General features: G+C 45.5%; 1 protein-coding gene across 1 annotated transcript in view; it reads left to right on the forward strand.

The window, feature by feature from the left end:
• Positions 1 to 22727, forward strand: part of LOC121270791 (glutamate receptor ionotropic, delta-1-like) — a 1188003-nt gene that overhangs the window by 1083384 nt on the left and 81892 nt on the right. The window contains exon 8 of the mRNA XM_041176231.1: positions 842 to 961. Within this exon, the coding sequence (XP_041032165.1) occupies positions 842 to 961 (120 nt within the window). The remainder of the gene's footprint in view (positions 1 to 841; positions 962 to 22727) is intronic.

The following is a 22727-nucleotide window of genomic DNA, read 5'->3' on the forward strand; positions in this document are numbered from 1 at the left end:
TGAGCCCTGGCAAAGCTAAGTGTTCAGTAACCCAAAAATTTCAGTCACCCAGAAATGATCATACCAGTAATCGGGTGATCTTTGTTTGGACCAAGGCTCCCATATATCCACGGATAGTTCCTGGCCCAACAAATCTGTATTCTGCAAATGCATAGAAAACAACTTGCACTAATTCGAATTTGATGCAATGGTCATGAAAGAAGAAAGAACTTACATTTCCATAGGCCTTTCATCACTTCAGCATGCCCCAAAATGTGTAACAGCCTCTGAAAGGTTTGGAAATGTAGTCATTACTGTTATTTTGGGACACAACAACCAATTTACACACAGAAAGCTCCCAAAAGCAACAAGCAAATGAGCAGGCAACCTATGTTCATGTTGTTGGTTGAAGGATTAATGTCGGCCAGCATGCATTGTGTTGTGTTTACTGCGAGTTTATGGAAACTGGTTTTGTGCATGATATTTCAAGAAAAGGGGGTGAATTGAAAGTGAGTGCATCTGCTTGAATTCTTTTTAATCTACTTAGGGGCAAATTTTACATGGAACCTTAGAACTTTACAGTGCGGAGAAGGCCATTTGGTCAATCTTGCCTTTGCCAGCTCTCCCACAGCACAATCCAACACTAATCCTATTGTTCTGCATCCAACATCACAAGGCTCATGGGAGTCCATGTTAAAGTCACTGTCCCCCAGGGATGTCACCCAGAATTATTATAGGGTTATGGGTTGCATTCAATAATCAGGGTCAGAGCTCTGAATGAGCACCTGCTATGGGGTGGGGCAGGAACTGTGTGATGCTGTACATGTGTGCTCAGTAACTGTTCTCTCCCCTACTTCCCCAGGGTCAAATTATTGGACTGACGGGAACCATGGGATTCGCAGATGGTGCATCGAATTCCAATGTTAATTTTGAGATCCTTGGCACCAGTTACAGTGAAACCTTTGGAAAAGATATTCGAAGGGTAAATACATATCTTTTTCTCCTTCCCTTACAGCACGCCATTAGCTACTACAGTCGACAACTTGAACAAAATTAGAAGCTGCAGAAGACAGACCTGATTATTCCCATCCCATGGAAAGCATTTCCGCTTGGTGCAGTTGTAAATTGAGTCCGCGTCATTTGGAAAATCTGCTTGTGGGTTTTGGATTCTTTTGCCCCTAGTTCTTATGCGCTCCAACCCAGCCTTTGTCGCACGGTCCTCCAGAATGTGTGGGTCAAGGGAACGACAATTGACGCGATGTAACTTGCAACCTGAATGTTAGATGGGATTCCACCTACAAGTTAAAAGAAAGAGAAACAAAAACTTGCAGTTATGTAGCGTCCTCCTTTCGCTCAGAAAGACAATGGGCAGAATTCCGCCCTTTCCAGGGGGTCGGTCGGGGGGGGGGATTCGAGAAGCTGCCCACGATCGAGGCCGGAAGACGATTTCACACTAACGGGCCGATCAAGGCCCGCCCAGCGTGAAACGTGAGTGGGGGGGTGGGGGTGAGGAGTGCGAGCCGGGCGTGTGGCGAACTACGCTTGCTCATAATCTCCCTGAGGCACAGAGCGTCCTCAGGGAGATGGAGAGGTATAAAACATGCTCCCCCCACCGTGAGAAGGGACGTGTAATTAATTAAATTTTAACATTTTTATTCCATTTTTAATTTGCTGTAGGAAACCTCATCCTGCCCGGGGCTGAGGTTTCCTGAGAAGCACTAAGGCCACTTGGCCTTTTTTGACTGCCCGTCAACAAGTATTTAATGGCCTTAACCAGACTTTTAATTGGCGTCGGGGGCGCTGCCGACTCTGGGAGCGTGCCCGCCGACTGAAATATCGTGCGGGTGAGTGTGTGTTGACATTGGGACGCTCATCCAGCGTCACCGCGTGTCAGGCGTGCGCCCATCGAGGTGAGAACGTTGCTGAATATGTTTCACAACTGATCAAGCACTTTGGAAATGTAGACACTGTTGCAATGAAGGGTAATAGAGCAGTCAATTTGACCACAGCAAGCTCCCAAATACTCCAGTGAGATAAATGAGTGGTTAATGTGTTCTTACTGATTTGGTTCAGAGATAATATTGGTCAAGACAGCAGGCTGATTGATAATTTAGGATTGATTTTAGTGTCTGCATTCCTGCCATATCCAATGGTGAATGGTGGTAGACAATCAACCAACTGGACGAAGAGAATCCACAAATATCCCCATCCTCAATGATGGGGGGGTAGGTGGGGTGCAGCACATCAGTGCAAAAGACAAGGCTCAAGCATTTACAACCGTTTTCAGCCAGAAATGCCAAGTGAATGATCCATCTCAGCCTCTTCCTGAGGTCGCCAGCATGACAGATGCCAGTCTTCAGCCAATTCAATTCACTCCACGTGATATCAGGAAACACCTGAAGGCACTGGATACTGCAAAGGCTATGGGCCCTGACAATGCCCCGGCAATAGTACTGAAGAATTGGGCTCCAGAATTTGCTGCGCCCCTAGCCAAGCTGTTCCAGTACAACCACAACATCTGGCATCTACCCAGCTATGTGGAAAATTGCCCAGGCATTTCCTATACACAAAAAAACAGGACAAATCCAACCCAACCAATTACCACTCCAGCAGTTTATTCTTAAACAATAGCAAAGTGATGGAAGGTGTCGCCGACAGTGTTATCAAGGACCACTTCCTTAGCAATAACCTGCTCATTGACATTCATTTTGGGTTCTGTTAGGGTCATTCAGCTCCTGACCTCATTACAGCCTTCGTTCAAACATGAGCAAAAGAGCTGAACTCAAGGAGCCCTAGCAAAAATGGAGTCAATGGGAATCAGGGGAAAACTCTCTGCTGGTTGGAGTCATACCTAGCACAAAGGAAGCTGGTTGTGGTTGTTGGAGATCAGTCATCTCAGCTCCAGGACATCACAGCAGGAGTTCCTCAGGGTAGTGTCCTCGGCCCAACCATCTTCAGCTGCTTCATCAATGACCTCCCTTCCATCATAAGGTCAGAAGTGGGGATGTTCACTGATGATTGCGCAATGTCCAGCACCATTCACGACTCCTCAGATACTGAAGCAGTCCATGTCCAAATGCAGCAAGACCTGGACAATATCCAGTCTTGGGCTGACAAGTGTCAGGTAACATTTGCGCCACGCAAGTGTCAGGCAATGACCATCTCCAACAGAGAGAATCCAACCATCGCGCCTTGACAGTTGAATCACCCACTGTCAGCATCCTGGGGGTTACCATTGACCAAAAACTGAACTGGACTAGCCACATAAATACTCTGGCTACAAGAGCAGGTCAGAGGCTGGGAATTCTGTGGTGAGTAACTCACCTCCTGACTCCTCAAAGCCTGTCCACCATTTACAAGGCAAAACTCAGGAGTGTGATGGAATACTATTGCTTGTCTGGATGAGTGCAGGTCCCACAACACTCAAGGTGTTTGACACCATCCAGGGCAAAGAAGTCCGTTTGATTGGCACCCCATTCACCACCTTCAATATTCACCCCCTCCACTACTGATGCACAGCGCCAGCAGTGTGTATGATCTCTAAGATGCACTGCAGGAATTCACCAAAGCTCATTCAGCAGCATATTCCAGAGTCTTGACCTCTACCACCTAGAAGGATAAGGACAGCAGATGCATGAGGACACCACCACCTGGAAGTTCCCCTCCAAGCCGCACACCATCTGAACTTGGAAACGTATCACCATTCCTTTACCATCACTGGGTCAAAATCCTGGAACTCCCTCCCTAACAGCACTGTGGATGCACCTACATCACATGGACTGCAGCGGTTCAAGAAGGCAGCTCACCACCACCTTCTCAAGGGCAATTAGGGATGGGCAATATATGCTGGCCCAGCCAGCGATGCCCACATCCCATAAAAGAATAACTGATAAAAAAGCTTGTGTAAACATCCTTTCTTGTGGAACTTTTCTGATGCTTTCATTAGCTCAAGATGTCCCAAGTCACAAGACCACAGTCTACTTGAGATGTCACTTGCTCAAAAATGTCAGGTGTTTTCCCTGATGGAATGTCTCTTTTTGATTTGTTTTTATTCTTTCAGGGGTTGTGGGCTTCGCTGGCTGGGCCAGCATTTATTGCCCATCCCTTGTTGCCCTTGAGAAGGTGGTGGTGAGCTGCCTTCTTGAACTGCTGCAGTCCATGTTGTGTAGGTACAGCCACAGTGCTGTTAGGAAGGGAGTTCCAGGATTTTGACACAGTGACAGTGAAGGAACAGTGATATATTTCCAAGTCAGGATGGTGGGTGGCTTGGAGGGGAACCTCCAGGTGGTGGTGTTCCCATGTGTCTGCTGCCCTTGTCCTAGATGGTCGTGGTCATGGGTTTGGAAGGTGCTGTTGAAAGAGCCTTGGTGAATTCCTGCAGTGCATCTTGGAGATGGTACACACTGCTGCTACTGTGCGTCAGTGATGGAGGTAGTGAATGTTTGTGGATGGGATGCCCATCAAGTGGGTTGCTTTGTCATAGATAGTATTGAGCTTCTTGAGTGTTGTCGGAGTTGTACTCATCCAGGCAAGTGGGGAGTATTCCATCACACCCCTGACTTGTGCCTTGTAGATGGTAGACAGGCTTTGGGGAGTCAGGAGATGAGTTGAAAACAAAAAACTGCGGATGCTGGAAATCCAAAACAAAAACAGAATTACCTGGAAAAACTCAGCAGGTCTGGCAGCATCGGCGGAGAAGAAAAGTGTTGACGTTTCGAGTCCTCATGACCCTTCAGCAGAACTGAGTAATATTAGGAGAGGGGTGAAATATAAGCTGGTTTAAGGTGGGGGGGTGGGGTGGGGTGAGAGAAGTTGGGGGGGGTGGTTTGCTGTTGTAGGGACAAGCAAACTGTGATAGGAGCAGATAATCAAAAGATGTCACAGACAAAAGAACAAAAGGACACAGAGGTGTTGAAGGTGGTGACATTATCTAAACGAATGTGCTAATTAAGGATGGATGGTAGGGCACTCAAGGTACAGCTATAGTGGGGGTGGGGTGGAAAGACTAACAGGGCATAAAAGGTATAGATTTAAAAATGATGGAAATAGATGGGAAAAGAAAAATCTATATAAATTATTGGAAAAAACAAAAGGAAGGGGGAAGAAATAGAAAGGGAGTGGGGACGGAGGAGTTGTTGAATTCAATATTCAGTCCGGAAGGCTGTAAAGTGCCTAGTTGGAAGATGAGGTGCTGTTCCTCCAGCTTGTGTTGAGCTTCACTGGAACAATGCAGCAAGCCAAGGACAGACATGTGGGCAAGAGAGCAGGGTGGAGTGTTAAAATGGCAAGCGACAGGGAGGTTTGGGTCTTTCTTGCGGACAGACCGCAGGTGTTCTGCAAAGCGGTCGCCCAGTTTATGTTTGGTCTCTCCAATGTAGAGGAGACCACATTGGGAGCAACGAATACAGTAGACTAAGTTGGGGGAAATGCTAGTGAAATGCTGCTTCACTTGAAAGGAGTGTTTGGGTCCTTGGAAGGTGAGGAGAGAGGAAGTGAAAGGGCAGGTGTTGCATCTTTTGCGTGGGCATGGGGAGGTGTCATAGGTGGGGGTTGAGGAGTAGGGGGTAATGGAGGAGTGGACCAGGGTGTCCCGGAGGGAACGATTCCTACGGAATGGGTGAAGAGAAGATGTGTTTGTTGGTGGCATCATACTGGAGTTGGCGGAAATGGCGGAGGATGATCCTTTGAATGCGGAGGCTGGTGGGGTGATAAGTGAGGACAAGGGGGACCCTATCATGTTTCTGGGAGGGAGGAGAAGGGGTGAGGGCGGATGCGCGGGAGATGGGCCGGACATGGTTGAGGACCCTGTCAACGACCGTGGGTGGAAAACCTCGGTTAAGGAAGAAGGAGGACATGTCAGAGGAACTGTTTTTGAAGGTAGCATCATCAGAACAGATGCAACGGAGGCGAAAGAACTGAGAGAATGGGATGGAGTCCTTACAGGAAGCAGAGTGTGAGGAGCTGTAGTCGAGGTAGCTGTGGGAGTCGGTGGGTTTGTAATGGATATTGGTGGACAGTCTGTCACCAGAGATTGAGACAGAGAGGTCAAGGAAGGGAAGGGAAGTGTCAGAGATGGACCATGTGAAAATGATGGAGGGGTGGAGATTGGAAGTAAAATTAATTAATTTTTCCAGGTCCCGATGAGAGCATGAAGCGGCACCGAAGTAATTATCGATGTACCGGAGAAAGAGTTGTGGGAGGGGACCGGAGTAGGACTGGAACAAGGAGTGTTCCACATACCCCATAAAGAGACAGGCATAGCTGGGGCCCATGCGGGTACCCATAGCCACACCAGGAGATGAGTTACTCATTGCACGATTCCTAACCTCTGACCTGCTCTTGTAGCCACAGTATTTATGTGGCTAGTCCAGTTCAGTTTCTGGTCAATGTAATGCCCAGGATTCTGATAGTGGGGATTCAGTGATGGTAATGCCATTGAACGTCAAGGGGCGATGGTTAGATTCTCTCCTGTTGGAGATGGTCATTGCCTGGCACTTGTGTGGCACGAATGTTACTTGCCACTTGTCAGCCCAAGCCTGGATATTGTCCAGGTCTTGCTTGCATTTGGATTCCATTCTGAATACAGTTCACCATTACACAGATTATCATAAAGATAACTATATTTGCTCCTGATAAGTCCTGTGTAGTGGTGAAATACTATCCTATGTCTGTTTGGTTACTCTTTTCTGGTTACAACAGAACTTTGTTCCAATTGCGGGACCCCCTAGCAGATTTTGACTGTATCGTGGTGACCATTAGCACTGCAAAATGTTAAAACCTGATGGCATGTACCCTACGGCAACATATCAAATACCCAAAGGCAAATAGCATCCTCAGTGAGGGAACCGTCTGCTTTTGAGCCCTTTTAGCCTGTGTGGGGCCCTTGCTTCTTTAAGGTCAAAATGATTAAGCTGAGTTGGATCACCTCTGATTATTGTTGACTTTTGCTTGTTTTCTCTATATTTGTGGTTGTTCCAATTCACTTCACTCAGAATCTTATAGCCATGGAGAGAAAACTTTCAACCTGCAAGTCAGGCCTGGATTCAAACACACCTGCACCTGCACCTGTACCTGTGAAAGGGCAAATATCTCAGCAATCTGTGCCCCTCACTGTGCTGTTATTATGTCTCACCATTTTTCATAAAGACAGCAGAAGTTAAGGAAGGTTAGAATGCAGAAGGAAGAGAACTGAAGTACTTGAGAGAAACATTCAGCGTGAAATTACTAACTGATCTACCTAAAATATTCTTTAACGATACAGTGCAGTGAAGATCACACTGCTTGGTTGTGACTGTAGTGCGAATGATCACTTACATTGCTGCAGAAGTCACAAACAGGTTTGAATGTCATAAAATCCCATATGGTGATTCAATTTATAGACCATGTTTTGTATATTTGCATAAAACATAATGAGGCAATAATTTGGTACAGTTAACATTTTGATTTAATAGTCTTTTGCTATTGATGAGTGATATTTGATAAGCAAAGCACACAGTGTAATGAAAAAGTCCATGGAAGTTCTCAGTAGCAGTGTAGCTGAATGAAGATGGATGAAACCCACTGATTGATGGGAAGATATCATTGCTTAGTTGAAATGCGCAGAATTGATCTGGTTTCTATTTGTAGCAGCATCATAAACACTTTGAAACATTTGCCAAATATAATCCCTCACGAACCCAACCACAGTATCGCGACACACAATGACCCTTCCCCTCGCCTCCTCTCCCTGCGAATATTTTGGAGTTTTGTCTGCTCTCTTTACTGTGGATGGTCAATAGTTTGACATTAAGGTAAAGACCTGAGAATGGGTTCTCCATTACCTGAGAAGGAAAGTGCTCAGTTTATGCAAGCTCCTGCCACTCATGAAGAAAGTCTATTAGGATCGATGATCTTTCTGCAAAAAGAATCAAGAATAGTGCAAACAAAATAGATTGATACATGAAGGTTAAGTACGGGCAACAATTAGGGATTGAGCACTGTCATTCATTTAGAGAGATGCCACATTAAACACATCATTAAACACATTTAAGAGGCAATTATTTAAAATTGCCTTGTGATTATAAGTTGTAAAGATGTTTAACTTTTAAATTGGTAGATCTGGCAGAAGATGAATGGAATGCATATTATTTACTTATAAAATAGTCCCCAAAATCACCAGCTGCAATATAACATTGATGTTTCCCATTAGAATCTTTCTGAACAAAATCATTCCACAATGAGTGAAGAGGGTAGTCAGTAGAATGCATACCTCCACCATGCTGTACTTACTCAATGTTATTAGAATTACGCAGCTCCCCCTTGAGACTTTTCCCTGCCTGATTGATGCTCTGTGACTACAGAGCTGAAAATAAATAAATACTTTTATCAAGAGCTTCAATCTCTTCAGGCCAATCCACATCCAACAACCTGCTCTGAAAACTCTGCCCACATTTTGACAGCTGTGACAAATTCCATCACAGCAACTGAGACAACCCACAACATTCTCAATAACACATCCCGCAACATTCTAAAAAGTCAATTAGCCCTGTTTCCCAGTGTTAATGGATCCTTTAAAAAAATCCAGGACCTGGATCTGCATCTGCACCAAAAACTAATCAGTCCTTCCTTGAGCCATACCCTATCAGTGTACCAAATTTTGTTGAAATCTGCCCAATAGTTTATGAGATGTGTTGTTTACAGATAAACAGACCAACAAATGGGGCAAAAAGGTTACCTTCGCCCACCTTCAGTAGCAGAGGAACCAAATCCCTCGAGTAAACATGTGCCTTATGGGGATTATCATATGTCAAAGTATCTAACGAATGGTTCAAATTTCAGTTGAACATTTTAGGAAGCTCTTCAAGTTGGACAATGTGCCAGTCTCGTGAAGAGAATGATTGCTGAAGCTGATTTACTAAGTGCAATGATATCAGCAATAATCTAATTTGTAAAGCATGCCGAACATGCAGAGGTGACAAATGGTCACAAATGTTTTCTTTGCTCTTGTTTCTTGAATCCATACTATATCCAGAAAATTGAATGTTGAGGTCAGATTCGACTTCTGAATCTCAAACTTGTGCTCGGTGATGTGAATGGGAGCTCACTGAGTTCCTGTGATGATCTTCTGTTGAAATGCTAGCATTAATAAGGAAATGGCTGTGCCAAAATAGAGAAAGGAAAGCCATGCAAATGAATGCGGCATCCCTCCATTATACTCCATTATATATTCCATGTCTGTTGGCAATACTTTATACCCCAGTTTCAAATTCAGCAGCATATACTCGTGTTCCCTCAGCATGGTTTCCAAAAAGTGAACTATTTCCACATAAACTGTTTTCGTAAGATAAAAGCAAAATACTGCGGATGCTGGAAATCTGAAACAAAAACAAAAATAGCAGGAAAAACTCAGCAGGTCTGACAGCATCTGCGGAGAGGAAGACAGTTAACGTTTCGAGTCCGTATGACTCTTCAACACAACTTCTGATGAAGAGTCATATGGACTCGAAACGTTAACTGTCTTCCTCTCCGCAGAAGCTGTCAGATCTTTTAAACTATTTTCATGTTTACCCATTTGTACTATCAGGGCTGCACAGCCGTAAACACCTCAGCTTCAGCTAGCAACACAGATTAAAATGTTCTGCTCTCTCAGCCAACTATACCCGTCCTGCAGGAATGTACTTGCTAGGAGTTAATCAGTTCAAACATCTCCTATTCTCCTTCTGTGTCACAGTTGGTTGCATGGAGCATAGATAGAAGAACCAGCTAGACCTTAGGAAGTCAGGGTAAGGCCTTGGAAAGAGTACAGAGGAGGTTTATTGAAATGATACCAGGGATGAGAGACTTCAGATATGTAGAGAAACTGGGGTTGTGCTCCTTAGAGCAGAGAAGATTTATAGAAGTGTTAAAAATCATGAATGGTTTTGATGATGAATAAGGAGAAACTGTTTCCACTGGCAGGTAACCAAAGGACACATACTTAAAAACAAAAAAACTGCGGATGCTGGAAATCCAAAACAAAAACAGAATTACCTGGAAAAACTCAGCAGGTCTGGCAGCATCGGCGGAGAAGAAAAGAGTTGACGTTTCGAGTCCTCATGACCCTTCGACAGAACTCTGCTCTAAGGAGCACAACCCCAGTTTCTCTACATATCTGAAGTCTCTCATCCCTGGTATCATTTCAATAAATCTCCTCAGTTCTGTTGAAAGGTCATGAGGACTCGAAACGTCAACTCTTTTCTTCTCCGCCGATGCTGCCAGACCTGCTGAGTTTTTCCAGGTAATTGTTTTTTTTACACATATAGTTGTCAAGAAAAAAACCAGAGGGGCGATGAGAATGAGTGAGTTTTTATGTCCTGGAATGCATTACCTGAAAGAGTGGTGGAAACAGATTCATAGAATATAGAATGGGTACACCACAGAAGTAGACTTTTCAACCATTGTGCCCATGCTGATTTTCTGTAAGAGCAACTCACCTAGTCCTACTCCCCATCTTTACTCAGTAACCCTGCCAATTCCATGGTAATGTCCTGAAAAGGAAAAAATTGTAGAACTGTTTGGAAAGATCAAAGGGCGTGGGACTACTTTGATAGCTCCTTCAAAGACCCAGCACAGGCACGATGGGCTGAATGGCCTTAGTCTATGTTGTACTGGTCCATGATTGTGGCTGTTATATCGATTTTGCCAATGGCTGCTCCTATCTTTGTCAAAAGTTTTTTCTCTCCTAAGTAAAACCATGTTGTTTACTGTTACGTGTAAGAAGGCTATCCTTTCAGTTCTGCAGACTGGTACACGGTCCAGTGCAAACTATCGGATCAGCTGCCAGTACTTCACCCTACCTGTTACAGGCCCTGCCTGTTACATGCTCCGGTTACATGCCTCACCCATTACATGTCCCACCCTTAACATGCCCTGCTTGGTGCATGCTCCTAGTTACATGCACTGCCTGCTACATGCTTCAGTTAGGAACATAGGACTTAGGAGCAGGAGTAGGCCATTCGGCCCTTCAAGCCTGCTCCGCCTTTCAATAAGTTCATGGCTGATCCCCATAACCTTTGACTCCCTCATCTATCAAAAATCTCTCTAACTCAGCCTTGAATAAATTTAGTGATCCAGCCTCCACTGCTCTCTGGGGAAGAGAATTACACAGACTAATGACCCACTGAGAGAAAAAGAAATTCTCACCTCCATTTTAAAACGGAGACTTCTTATTTTCCCTTTCGTTCTAGTCTCTCCATTGAGTGGAAATATCCTCCTGGTATCCATCCTGTCAAGTCCCCTCAGGATCTTGTATGTTTCAGTGAGATCACCTCTCATTCTTCTACACTCCAAAGGATGTAGACCCAACCTCTTCAACCTTTCTTAATAGGGTAAGCCCTTCACCCCAGGAAACACTCTCTTTACTGCCCCTAATGCAATTATATCTTCTTTCAAATATGGAGACCAAAACTGTACACAGTATTCCAGATGTGGTCTCACCAAGGTCCTGTACAGCTGCAGTAAAACTTCCCTACTTTTGTATTCTGTTCCCCTTGCAATAAATGTGAACATTCCATTTGCCTTCCTAATCACTTGCTGTACCTGCTTACTAACTTATTGTGATCCATGTACCAGGACACCAGGATCTGTCTGTACCTTAGAGCTCTGCAATCTCTCTCCATTTAAATAATATCCTGCTTTTCTATTCGTCCTGCCAAAATGGACAAGTTCACATTTTTCCACATTACATGCCCTGCCTGTTACACACACTGCTTGCCATGTGCCCCAGTTACATGTTCTGCCCATTGTATGTTCCATCTATTACATGCCGTGTCTACTACATGCTCCAGTTATGTATCCTGCTCATTACATGGGCAGTCCATTACACACCTCACGCTGCATGCCCCACCCTTTACATGCCTCACCTATATGCCCTGCCCATGACACATCTCACCTGCTGCATGCCCAGCCCATTACATGCCTCTCCTGCTGCATGCCCAGCCCATTACATGCCTCTCCTGCTGCATGCCCAGCCCATTACACACCTCTCCTGCTGCATGCCCAGCCCATTACATGCCTCTCCTGCTGCATGCCCAGCCCATTACATGCCTCTCCTGCTGCATGCCCAGCCCATTACATGCCTCTCCTGCTGCATGCCCAGCCCATTACATGCCTCTCCTGCTGCATGCCCAGCCCATTACGTGCCTCTCCTGCTGCATGCCCAGCCTATTACACACCTAATTCCTCACCCACTCCGCATGTGTTACTTCATTCTATCATGTTCCAAATAAAACTAAGTTTCAAAAATTAATGTGCAGATTTGTCTCTACCAAGAATGCATCTCGTAGGTATCAATATCGAACCACATCAATAAATTGATTCTAAATTGTGCTGTAATTGGAGAAGAACCGATAAAGCAGGACAGTAACTTATTAATCTTTCCCAGCCTTTGCTGGCTGCAGGATGGGATGCTGGAACTGGGAAAGATAAAAGAACAAATGAACGTTTTTTTTTAAATGGGGCCAGAGTACAGAATGTGGACTCGTTCTATGTTTACTCCCATGAACTAAGTATGTAATAGGGAAAGATTCCACTCTCCTACAAGCTGAAGAAATGAAATTGCTCCTAGGGCCAACATCTCATTAACTCCGGAACCTACTTGACCCTTTGTGATAACTCATCAATCCCACAGAGCAATTATCACAATAATAAGCAGTGTAAAGCAGGATTGTAACGTGCTGCTAGATATCCAGTTAATGACTTGTCCTAACTGATACTGAACTCAAACTGCAGTGAATGAAATTAAGTCCATGCCTCTGCCCTACAGCAGGTTATGGAAAGGGAAACAGTATTTTCCTTTGAATTGAAAGCACTCTGGAAACGAGCTCTCCCCCGTTATTCACTTACTGCATATCTAACTGTCTCTTACTCATTGAGTTTTGCCAATGAAAACTATTTTTGGGTCATTGACCTAGGCAGGGATTTTCTGTGCCTGTTGGCATTGGGCTGTTGGTTCGGAGATGTGAGCGGACAATATGGCGCGATCGTGTGGAGCCAGTTTGCGATCGTCCGCACAGCCTGTCGATGGCTGGGCCGCGTTCCCACCATCGGAAGTTGGGAACCTCATTGTGATACATCTGCATATCATTATTAGACCAGCCCCACCGGAATCGTCCCGCCTGGACCCCAACCCCGTTGGATCTCCGCCCACATCAGCGGGAAAACACTGCAGCGTGTTCCACCATGGCACATATTAGGCGTGCATCCAGCGAGCTGCACTTCACTCGGTTGGTTTGCCTACCTTGCTTCGGGCAGCACTTGCAGTCATCGGCACCAGTCTTCGCAGGCAGCACCACGTCGCTTTTAGGGGGACCTCACGGGCAGGTCTCCACTTACCAGACCAGCCATTAGGCGGGGGTGGCTTTTCAATAGCTGCAGGGCTGGGGCTTGCTTGGGGAAGGGGGAGAAGTGGCCTCAGGCAAGGGAAGAGGCTGCAGGGCGAGGGCTGTACTGGGGAATGGGGTATCCCAGGGTGTGCGTATGGGGGGCACATGCTGATCTGTGCAAGTGGCCTCAAGATGGTGAGGACTGAGGAGGCAGCTTCCAGAGGAGATGAGGCCAGATGGAGATGTGGGGGTGTGTGTGTGAGAATGGGTGGTGATGTCCCTCGAGCTGGCAGTGAGTGAGATGCCAGTGAATGTGTGATGGGCTTGAGTGTGTGAGTTTAGAGTGATGAGATGGTTGCCACGCCCTGGCTGCATTCATCCTCTATCTGCATTGGACGGCCAACCTCTTCTGTGCAGCATTGGCACTGACCACCACTGCCATCACCTAGCAAGCCGAGTGGTAATGTTGCTGCCCGTCCTGTGGCCAGAGCGGGGGTAGAGGACATCACAGTGGGGCCTCCACAGTGCCCAAGAGGCACTCGAGGGCTGCAGTCTTCTTGCCTTTCGAGGCCATGTCTCCTTTGCAGCAGTCCCTGGGCTGGAAGCAGTGAGTGCGGCTGCACTTTAAATGTGGTGCCCGGCGTGATGAAGCGGCGAGGTGACGGTGTGGCCTTCAGAGTCCACCTGCCATCGACACGGCCTGTATCCTGGGAATGCATCATTACAGCGTGAAAAGTCGCCATTGTGTCCGGCTTTTGCTGCCCACGATCGCACTTAGTACAAACCTGGGACACTTCTGCCAATAGAGTTAAACGCCAGGTTCATTCAATATGATGGAGGGTTTGGAAAGGGTAAATGGTGAAAAATTACTTGCACGAGGCCTAGTGAATCTAAATCAAATACAATAAGAGGTGAACTTCCATGGGGTCTCTTGCTTTTGTGCCGTAACTTCAGCATGAGAGCCTTGGAAATACAGCGTTTCCATGATTCTGCTGCCAAGCTCGTTCTGAACAAGCTCGAGAGCCTCCACAGAAATACTGACCCATCCTCAAAGAAACTTGTTAAAATGTTCATGGAAAGACAGTGGTGTGGAGCTATCACAATTTGCTATGTGGCTCACTTCTACGCTGACATTCCCATGGTTATACTTTGCGAATGGCTAGAGGATAGAAACTGCTCTTCTTTTACATGTCTGACACTTTGAGAGACAGGACCTATCATCATGTGTGTGGTGTGGAGAGGGCTGAAGGCAGAGGGAAGAACTTTAACCTCAGTTTTGGACTCATGCTGAACTCCATCATGGTTGAGGAGGGGGATGCTCCTGATGCCTTTTTGTTTTGTCACACCCCTATCCTTGATTGGATATGGTCAGCCTGCAGATTACTCAATAGCTGCTGCTTTTAGCGTTTAGTGTGCAGAGAATTTTAGGTGTCAGATTCACCGGCTTGACTCCTCATTTTAACTTGTGGTCCTACAAGCCGGTGTGCTCTTCTACACTCTGCATCGAACCAGAGTTGGTTGCCTGCTCTGATGTTGTTCAGGGAGTGAGGAGCCAGGACATGAGATTGCAGGTTCAGTTCTGCTGCTGGTGTTGATAGCCCACAGCACTTCATGGAAAGCCAATTTCAAGTTGTTGGATCTGTGTCTGTCCCGTCCAGTACATTAACTGAACTGCACACAATAGAGGGTGCCCTCACAGTGACCTATTGGACACTTAAACCATGTTATCATGGGTAGACATGTCTGTGACAGATTGCCAAGGAAGCGGTCAAGTAAGTTACTCCCGAGAGCGGGTTCACTCAGACTTCCTGCGGGACTGATTTGGTAATTGTGTCCTTCAGATCTCGATCAGTGTTTGTGCTGCCAAATCTCTCTCAATGGTGATGTTAAACTCCTCACTCATTTTGTGCCCTTTCTGCCCTCAGAGTAACCTCCAAATGAGGCTCAACATGGAGAAGTTGTGATTCATCGCTTGTGGGTGGGTCAGGAAGAGTGACGGCCTCTCTTTCCTAAATAACATTAATGAACCAGTTGGGTTTTTGTGACAATGGAGAAGCTTTTAGAGCCATGTCTTTATTTGTAAATTCACAAATGATGATATTTATTAAAATCGATTTCACATCTTTTTGTTGTGGGATTTGAACTGTGACCCCTGGTTATTAACCCATTCCCATAATCACTAGGAATTATTTTTTTTTAATTCATTCATGGGATTTTGACTCAGTGACAGTGAAGGAATGGCGATATATTTCCAAGTCAGGATGGTGCGTGATTTGGGGGGGGATCTTCCAGGTCGTGGTGTTCCCATGTACCTGCTGCCCTTGTCCTTCTAGATGGTAGTGGTCGTGGGTTTGGAAGGTGCTGTTTAAGGAATCTTTGTGAATTCCTGCAGTGCATCTTGTAGATGGTACACATTGCTGCTACTGTGCATTGATGGTGGAGGGAGTGAATGTTTGTGGATGTTTGCTTTGTCCTGAATGGTGTCGAGCTTCTTGAGTGTTGAGGGAGTTACACTGATCCAGGCAAGTGGGGAGTATTCCATCACACTCCTGACTAGTGCCTAGTAGATGGTGGACAGGCTTTGGGGAGTCAGGAGCTGAGTTACTTGTCACGTGATTCCTAATCTCTGACCTGCTCTTGTAGCCACAGTATTTATATGGCTAGTCCAGTTCAGTTTCTGGTCAATGGTAACCACCAGGGCATTGACAATGGGGGATTCAGTGATGCTAATGCTATTGAATGTCAAGGGGCGATGACTGGATTCTCTCTTCTTGGAGATGGCCATTGGCTGGCACTTGTGTGGTACGAATATTAATTGCCACTTGTCAGCCCAAGCCTGGATATTGTCCAGGTCTTGCTGCATTTGGACATGGACTGCTTCAGTATTTGAAGAGTTGTGAATGGTGCTGAACATTGTGCAATCATCAGCGAACATCCCCACTTCTGACCTTATGATGGAAGGAAGGTCATTGATGAAGCAGCTGAAGATGTTTGGGCCAAGGATACTACCCTGAGGAACTCCTGCAATGATGTCCTGGAGCTGAGATGATTGACCTCCAACAACCACAACCATCTTCCTTTGTGCTAGGTATGACGCCAACCAGCGGAGAGTTTTCCCCCTGATTCCTATTGACTCCAGTTTTGTTCGGGCTCCTTGATGCCACACTCGGTCAAATGCTGCCTTGATGTCAAGGGCAGTCACTCTCACCTCACCTCGGGAGCTCAGCTCTTTTGTCCATGTTTGAACCAAGGCTGTAATGAGGTCAGGAGCTGAGTGGCCCTGGCGGAACACAAACTGGGCATCAAGGAGCAGGTTATTGCTAAGTAAGTGCTGCTTGATAGCACTGTTGATGACCCCTTCCCTTACTGATGATCGAGAGTAAACCGATGAGGTGGTAATTGGTTGGGTTGGATTTGTCCTGCTTTTTGTGTACAGGACATACCTGGGCAATTTTCTATATTGCTGGGTAGATGCCAGTGTTGTAGCTGTACTGGAACAGCTTGACTAGGGGCACAGCAAGTTCTGGAGCACAAGTCTTCAGTACTATTGCCGAAATATTGTCAGGGCCCATAGCCTTTGCACTATCCAGTGTCTTCAGCTGTTTCTTGATATCAAGTGGGGTGAATTGAATTGACTGAAGACTGGCATCTGATACTGGAGACCCCCAGTGGAGGCCGAGATGGATCATTCACTGAAGATTGTAGTAAATACTTCAGCCTTACCTTTTGCACTGATGTGCTGGGCTCCCCCATCATTGAGGATGGGGATATTTGTGGAGCCTCCTCCTCTAGTGAGTTGTTTAAAAGTCTACCAGCATTCACCACTGGATGTGGCAGGACTGCAGACCTTAGATCTGATTCTTTGGTCCTGGGATCGCTTAGCTCTGTGTATCACTTGTTACCTATACTGTTTGGCATGCAAGTAGTCCTGTGTTAGAGCTTCACCAGGTTGACACCTCATTTTTAGGTATGCTTGGTGTTGCTCCTGACATGCCCTCCTGCACTCTTCATTGAACCAGGGTTGATCCCCTGGCTTGTTGGTAATGGTAGAGTGGGGGATATGCCAGGCCATGAGGTTACAGATTGTGTTTGAGTACAATTCTGCTGCTGCTGATGGTCCACAGTGCCTCATGGATGCCCAGTCTTGAGTTGCTAGATCTGTTCGAAATCTATCCCATTTAGCACAGTGGTGTGCCACACATCACGATGGAGGGTATCCTCAATGTGAAGACGGGACTTCGTCTCCACAAGGACTGTGCAGTGGTTACTCCTACCAATACAGTCATGGACAGATGCATCTGTGACAGGCAGGCTAGTGAGGATGAGGTCAAGTATGTTTTTCCCTCTTGTTGGTTCCTCCTCCACCTGCTGCAGACCCAGCCTAGCAGCTATGTCCTTTAGAATTCAGCCAACTCTGTCAGTAGTGGTGCTACCGAGCCACTCTGGGTGATGAACATTGAAATCCCCGCCCAGAGTACATCCTGCGCCCTTGCCACCCTCAGTGCTTCCTCTAAGTGATGTTCAATATCAGCTGAGGGAGGGCAGTATGTGGTAATCAGCAGGAGGTTTCCTTGCCCATGTTTGACCTGATGCCATGAGACTTCATGGGGTCCGGAGTCAATGTTGAGGACTCCCAGGTCTACTCCCTCCCGACTGTGTACCACTGTGCTACCATCTCTGCTGGGTCTGTTCTGCCAGTAGGACAAGACATACCCAGGGATGGTGATGGTGGTGTCTGGGACATTATCTGTAAGATACAATTCCATGAGGGTGACTATGTCTGGCTGTTGCTTGACTAGCCTGGGAGGCAGCTCTCCCAATTTTGGCACAGGCCCCCAGATGTCAGTCAGGAGGACTTTGCAGGGTCGACAGGGCTGAGTTGCTGTGGTCGTTTCCGGTGCCTAGGTTGATGCCGGGTGGTCTGTCCGGTTCATTCCTTTTTTGAGACTCTGTAGCAGTTTGATACAACTGAGTAGCTTGCTAGGCCATTTCAGAGGGCATTGAAGAGTCAACCACATTCCTGTTGGTCTGGAGTCACATGTAGGTCAGACCAGGTAAGGATGGCAGATTTCCTTCCCTAAAGGGCATGAGTGAACCAGATGAGTTTTTACAACAATCAATAATGGTTTCATGGTCATCATTTAGTCATTTTGAACCTGGGCTCCCAGAGCATTCTGGGTCTCTGGATTACTAGTCCAGTGACAATACTGCTGCACCATCGCCTCCTCCTATCCCACACAAACCAGTGAGTGAAACAGACCAACATATGTGAATAGCTAAATCTGGATTATTACTTCAAACTAAAGCAAGGATATAAATGGAAAGGTGAAGGAGTGTGTGAAATATACTGTCTGCTGGAACGACTGGGATAGAAACCTTGGCACTTCAGTGGGCTCATTCTTGTATTTCACAAACTTTCCACATAAAGAGTTACCAGATGATGTCAGACGTGGTATAAATTCTTATCCAACACTAATCTTTGTCAAATATCATTGCCCAAAACTTCTGAGTTTAAAAATGCCTCCCATTCTAAGCTGGCATCTTTCCCAACTGGTTTTATTGCCGATGTTTGAATGAAGTGACAGAGTACCACACCCCTGAGAAGGGAATCTGGGTGTTCCGTTCTAGATAGCTTCTTTCTGTACAAATTTATGATTTCAGTAAGAACAGGGAAGAAGCGGGGAGGGGGTTTCCCAAACAGACTCATTAGACACAGTGAGGGAGTACAAAGGTTTGAGTTGAATTCAGAGTTTGCTTAGTTCAGATCAAACGGCCCGGATGGTAAGGTGCCCCGATCAATGCCTGGCCAATTGAGACTTTCCCATAAAGCATAAGTGACCCAGGGCTACTGTGACAGCTGTAATAGTGTAGAATACTATCTATTATTAACCAGGGTACCACTTGGGTTCCGTTCATGTGCAGCTACACTTCACCTTGTTGGAGGTGGTGAGGAGGCTTTGCTGTAAACCAATACAATTTTACTTCGATTTATTATTATTGTTAACACAGCTTAAAATGTTTCCAGCAGAGTCTGATGAAAGCCCACATCCAAATCTGGGCACCACACTGCAGGAGAATTTCAAGACCATAGAGATGGTACAGAAGAGATTTACCAGGAGGATTCCAGGGTGAGGGATTACAGTCATACAGATAAACTGGAGAAGCTGGGGTGGTTGTCTTTAAAGGGTTGATGGCCAAGAGGAGATTTAATAAAAGTGTTCGAAATCATGAAGCATTTAAGTAGATTAACTAAAGAGAATCGGTTATCAAGGCTGAGGGATTGGAAATCAGGGGGCACAGAGTTAAAGTGATTGGCAAAAGAACCAGAGACAACAGGAGGAAACATTTTTCTTACATGGTGAGTGGTTCGGATCTGGAATACGCTGCCTGATAGCTGACGGTGACAGGTTCAGTCTGAGCCTTCAAAAGGAAATTGGGGAAATACCCGAAGGAGAAGACCGACAATATGGGGGGGAAAGCAGAAGGCTGACACTAACAGGGTTGATCTTCAAAATATGAAAAAGTGCTGGAAATAGTCAGCAGGTCAGACAGCATCTGTAGAGAGAAACAGAGTTAATATTTCAGGTTGAGATGACATTTCATCAGAACCCTGCCGTTTCTGATGAAAGGTCGTGTTGACCTGAAATTTTAACTCTGCTTTTCTCCACTGATGATGCCAGAGCTGCTGAGCAATTACCAACACTTTTTTTTGTTTTTATTTCAGATTTCCGGCGTCTTTGGTATTTTGCTTCTGTTCTTCAAGGGCTGGGGCAGACTTCATGGTCTGATTGGCCGCCTAGAGTGCTGAACTGATTCTACCCAGTGTGTGGTAAAAATTCCAGACTAGACCCACAGAATAAGTCTACAGTGTCTGAAATGGGCAGCTGTTGATGCAATATTAATGTGCTTTTAATTAATATCATGATCACTTTAATAAACTGTACTGTCTGCTATTTTAGCAGAGGCAGAGCCTGCTTATTTAAAGTGGGCTGGCAGAAATAGAAATGTTGTGCAAATGCTTTGTGTGTTCATCCCCTAATGCACAGCAGTAATTTCTACAATCATCTTGTTTCGTGTTTGTTCAAGAGTATAGTGAACGAGCATCATCTGACTGTAGCAAACATTACTCCCAATCTTGAACTCATGGAGTGAAAAGGATTCGTGACAGTTTGACACGGGAGTTGAAAGGAACTCCAAGTTTCAAAATGCCCTTTTTACCAGCTCGAAACATTTGCAAAGCATTGGATGTCCCACTGTATTTAAGTTTTGCATTAGCATATATCAACCACTGAGTACACCTGTAGAGAAATCTCCTATCTTTTCTGTTTGGGGTAGGGTCCTGACTGATGCTGGGTGACGTTCAAGGAATGAAAGCAGCAGGGATTAGTAGGACGCTTTAAATCAAGGAAATAGAAGGTGGCTTGTCAACCAAGCCAAATAAAATGTCGCAGGTCTGTGTGAATTTGCTCAGTCCATAACATTTAGCGACCACACATCACCATCTAGTTCAAATTGGCCATTAATTCGGATTCGCTTGCAATTACCTCTTGCTGTGCAGCAGGAGATTTTTTTTGTAAACAAAAAAGAGAATTCAGTAAAGCTGTGCAATTTCAATTCACTAAGGAACATTTGACAGGGAAATTACCTTCTGCAGTAGGAGTGTGTTTGTGAGGTCCCAATGGATATGGGATAATAATGAAATCCCTGTGCTGGTGAGTGAATAGAGCATCTCGAATGTATTGCCAGAGGCGGCAAAGAAAATGAGGCAGAGAGCAGAGAGAGATTACGGGGCTGAACTTGTCAGAAGCAGATCTCCGCAGAGAGAAAACAAGTTTTTAATGCCCTCCACCTCAAAGTACAGAAATCTGCCATTTTAAATATCGTCAAGGTGACAGAGACAGCAGTCACACTTCACAGGTAATTCACTGACTACTTACAGCAACTAAATATGCAGCTCAGTCGATGGAAGCTGTGGCAGGAAATCAGATTTATTTCAGAAGTGCACTGAAGAGATTGAAGGCTGACTGGAATGAAAAGATAGGAGGCCATTGTTCTTATTCATCGGGAAATTAAATGCAGAAGTTATGCAGAATTTTCCTTTCTCTCAAAGGTCATTTCCTTGTTCCATCAAATACGATTCTTTAATTAGCTCCTCTTAAAATCACTATTGCTGTATAGGAACTGGAGGAATGTTTTAGGCATTAATCCTACTACTGCAGTGCTAATGGCTTGTGATCGCTCACTGTCTGCAACGCTGACTGCTTCTCACTGAGCCGCCACAAAAGTGTCTTGTTTCCTCTTGTACTTTTTGAGTCTTGTTTCAAATCCATTCAATTACTTTGCAAGTGCTGAGGTAATTTTATTTGTACTTTTTAGTGCTTCCCAGAACAGCTTAAAGCACCAGAGACCAATGTTACGGATTCAGGCAGGGGTCCAATTTTCAAATCTTTTACAGGCAGAAAGTCATGGGGGGTGGGGGGGGGGCGGCGCATGAATCAGACCTGAGCCTGAATTAATGTTAAATGGTCTACTTTGCTAGTGGTAAACCCGGTGAGGCATGCAGTAAGTTCTTTCTGGATGGATGAGCTAGAATGGGGGTGAATGACCTGCCTCATCGATGTCTATCTTGGGACAAGGCTAGGTAATTCATCAAATAGCTCATAATGTCCTGAAAAACTGACAAAAGATGACCTCACTAAATGGATAATGCTCTACCAGTGATGAGCCAGTGTAGAATTATTTCCCGGGTAACCCAAGAAGCCTAAATTAACACAAAAACAGAATTAGCTGGAAAAACTCAGCGGGTCTGGCAGCATCGGCGGAGAAGAAAAGAGTTGACGTTTCGAGTCCTCATGACCCTTCAACCCAGTTCTGCTAAAGGGTCATGAGGACTCGAAACGTCAACTCTTTTCTTCTCCGCCGATGCTGCCAGACCTGCTGAGTTTTTCCAGGTAATTCTGTTTTTGTTTTGGATTTCCAGCATCCGCAGATTTTTGTTTTTAGGCCTAAATTAATAATGGTTTAAATTAACTAAAACAATCTGACTGAAGAATCTCTGGCAGATGGACGAGGGTGAAAGGACATTGCAGCCTCTTTGAGAGAATGTGATGAAAAAACCAAAGGGGAATTGTGGCTTTTCCACTCGTTTTAAATGCTTTACAGAGAAGAGGACATCAGGACATTAAAAATAAGAGCAGGGATAGACTACCCAGCCTCTCGAGCCTGCTCCACCATTCAGTACGATGATGGTGAATTTTCTACCTCTCTCCACTTGCCTGCCCACTCACCATATCCCTTGATTTGCTGAGGGATCAAACATCTGTCAACATCAATCTTGAATATGTCCAATATGGAGCACCCACAACTCTCAGGGATGGGCAATTCCAAAGATTCACACGCCTCTGAGTG

The sequence above is a fragment of the Carcharodon carcharias genome, chromosome 28 (genome assembly GCF_017639515.1).
Source record: "Carcharodon carcharias isolate sCarCar2 chromosome 28, sCarCar2.pri, whole genome shotgun sequence".
NCBI classification, from domain to species: Eukaryota; Metazoa; Chordata; class Chondrichthyes; order Lamniformes; family Lamnidae; genus Carcharodon; species Carcharodon carcharias.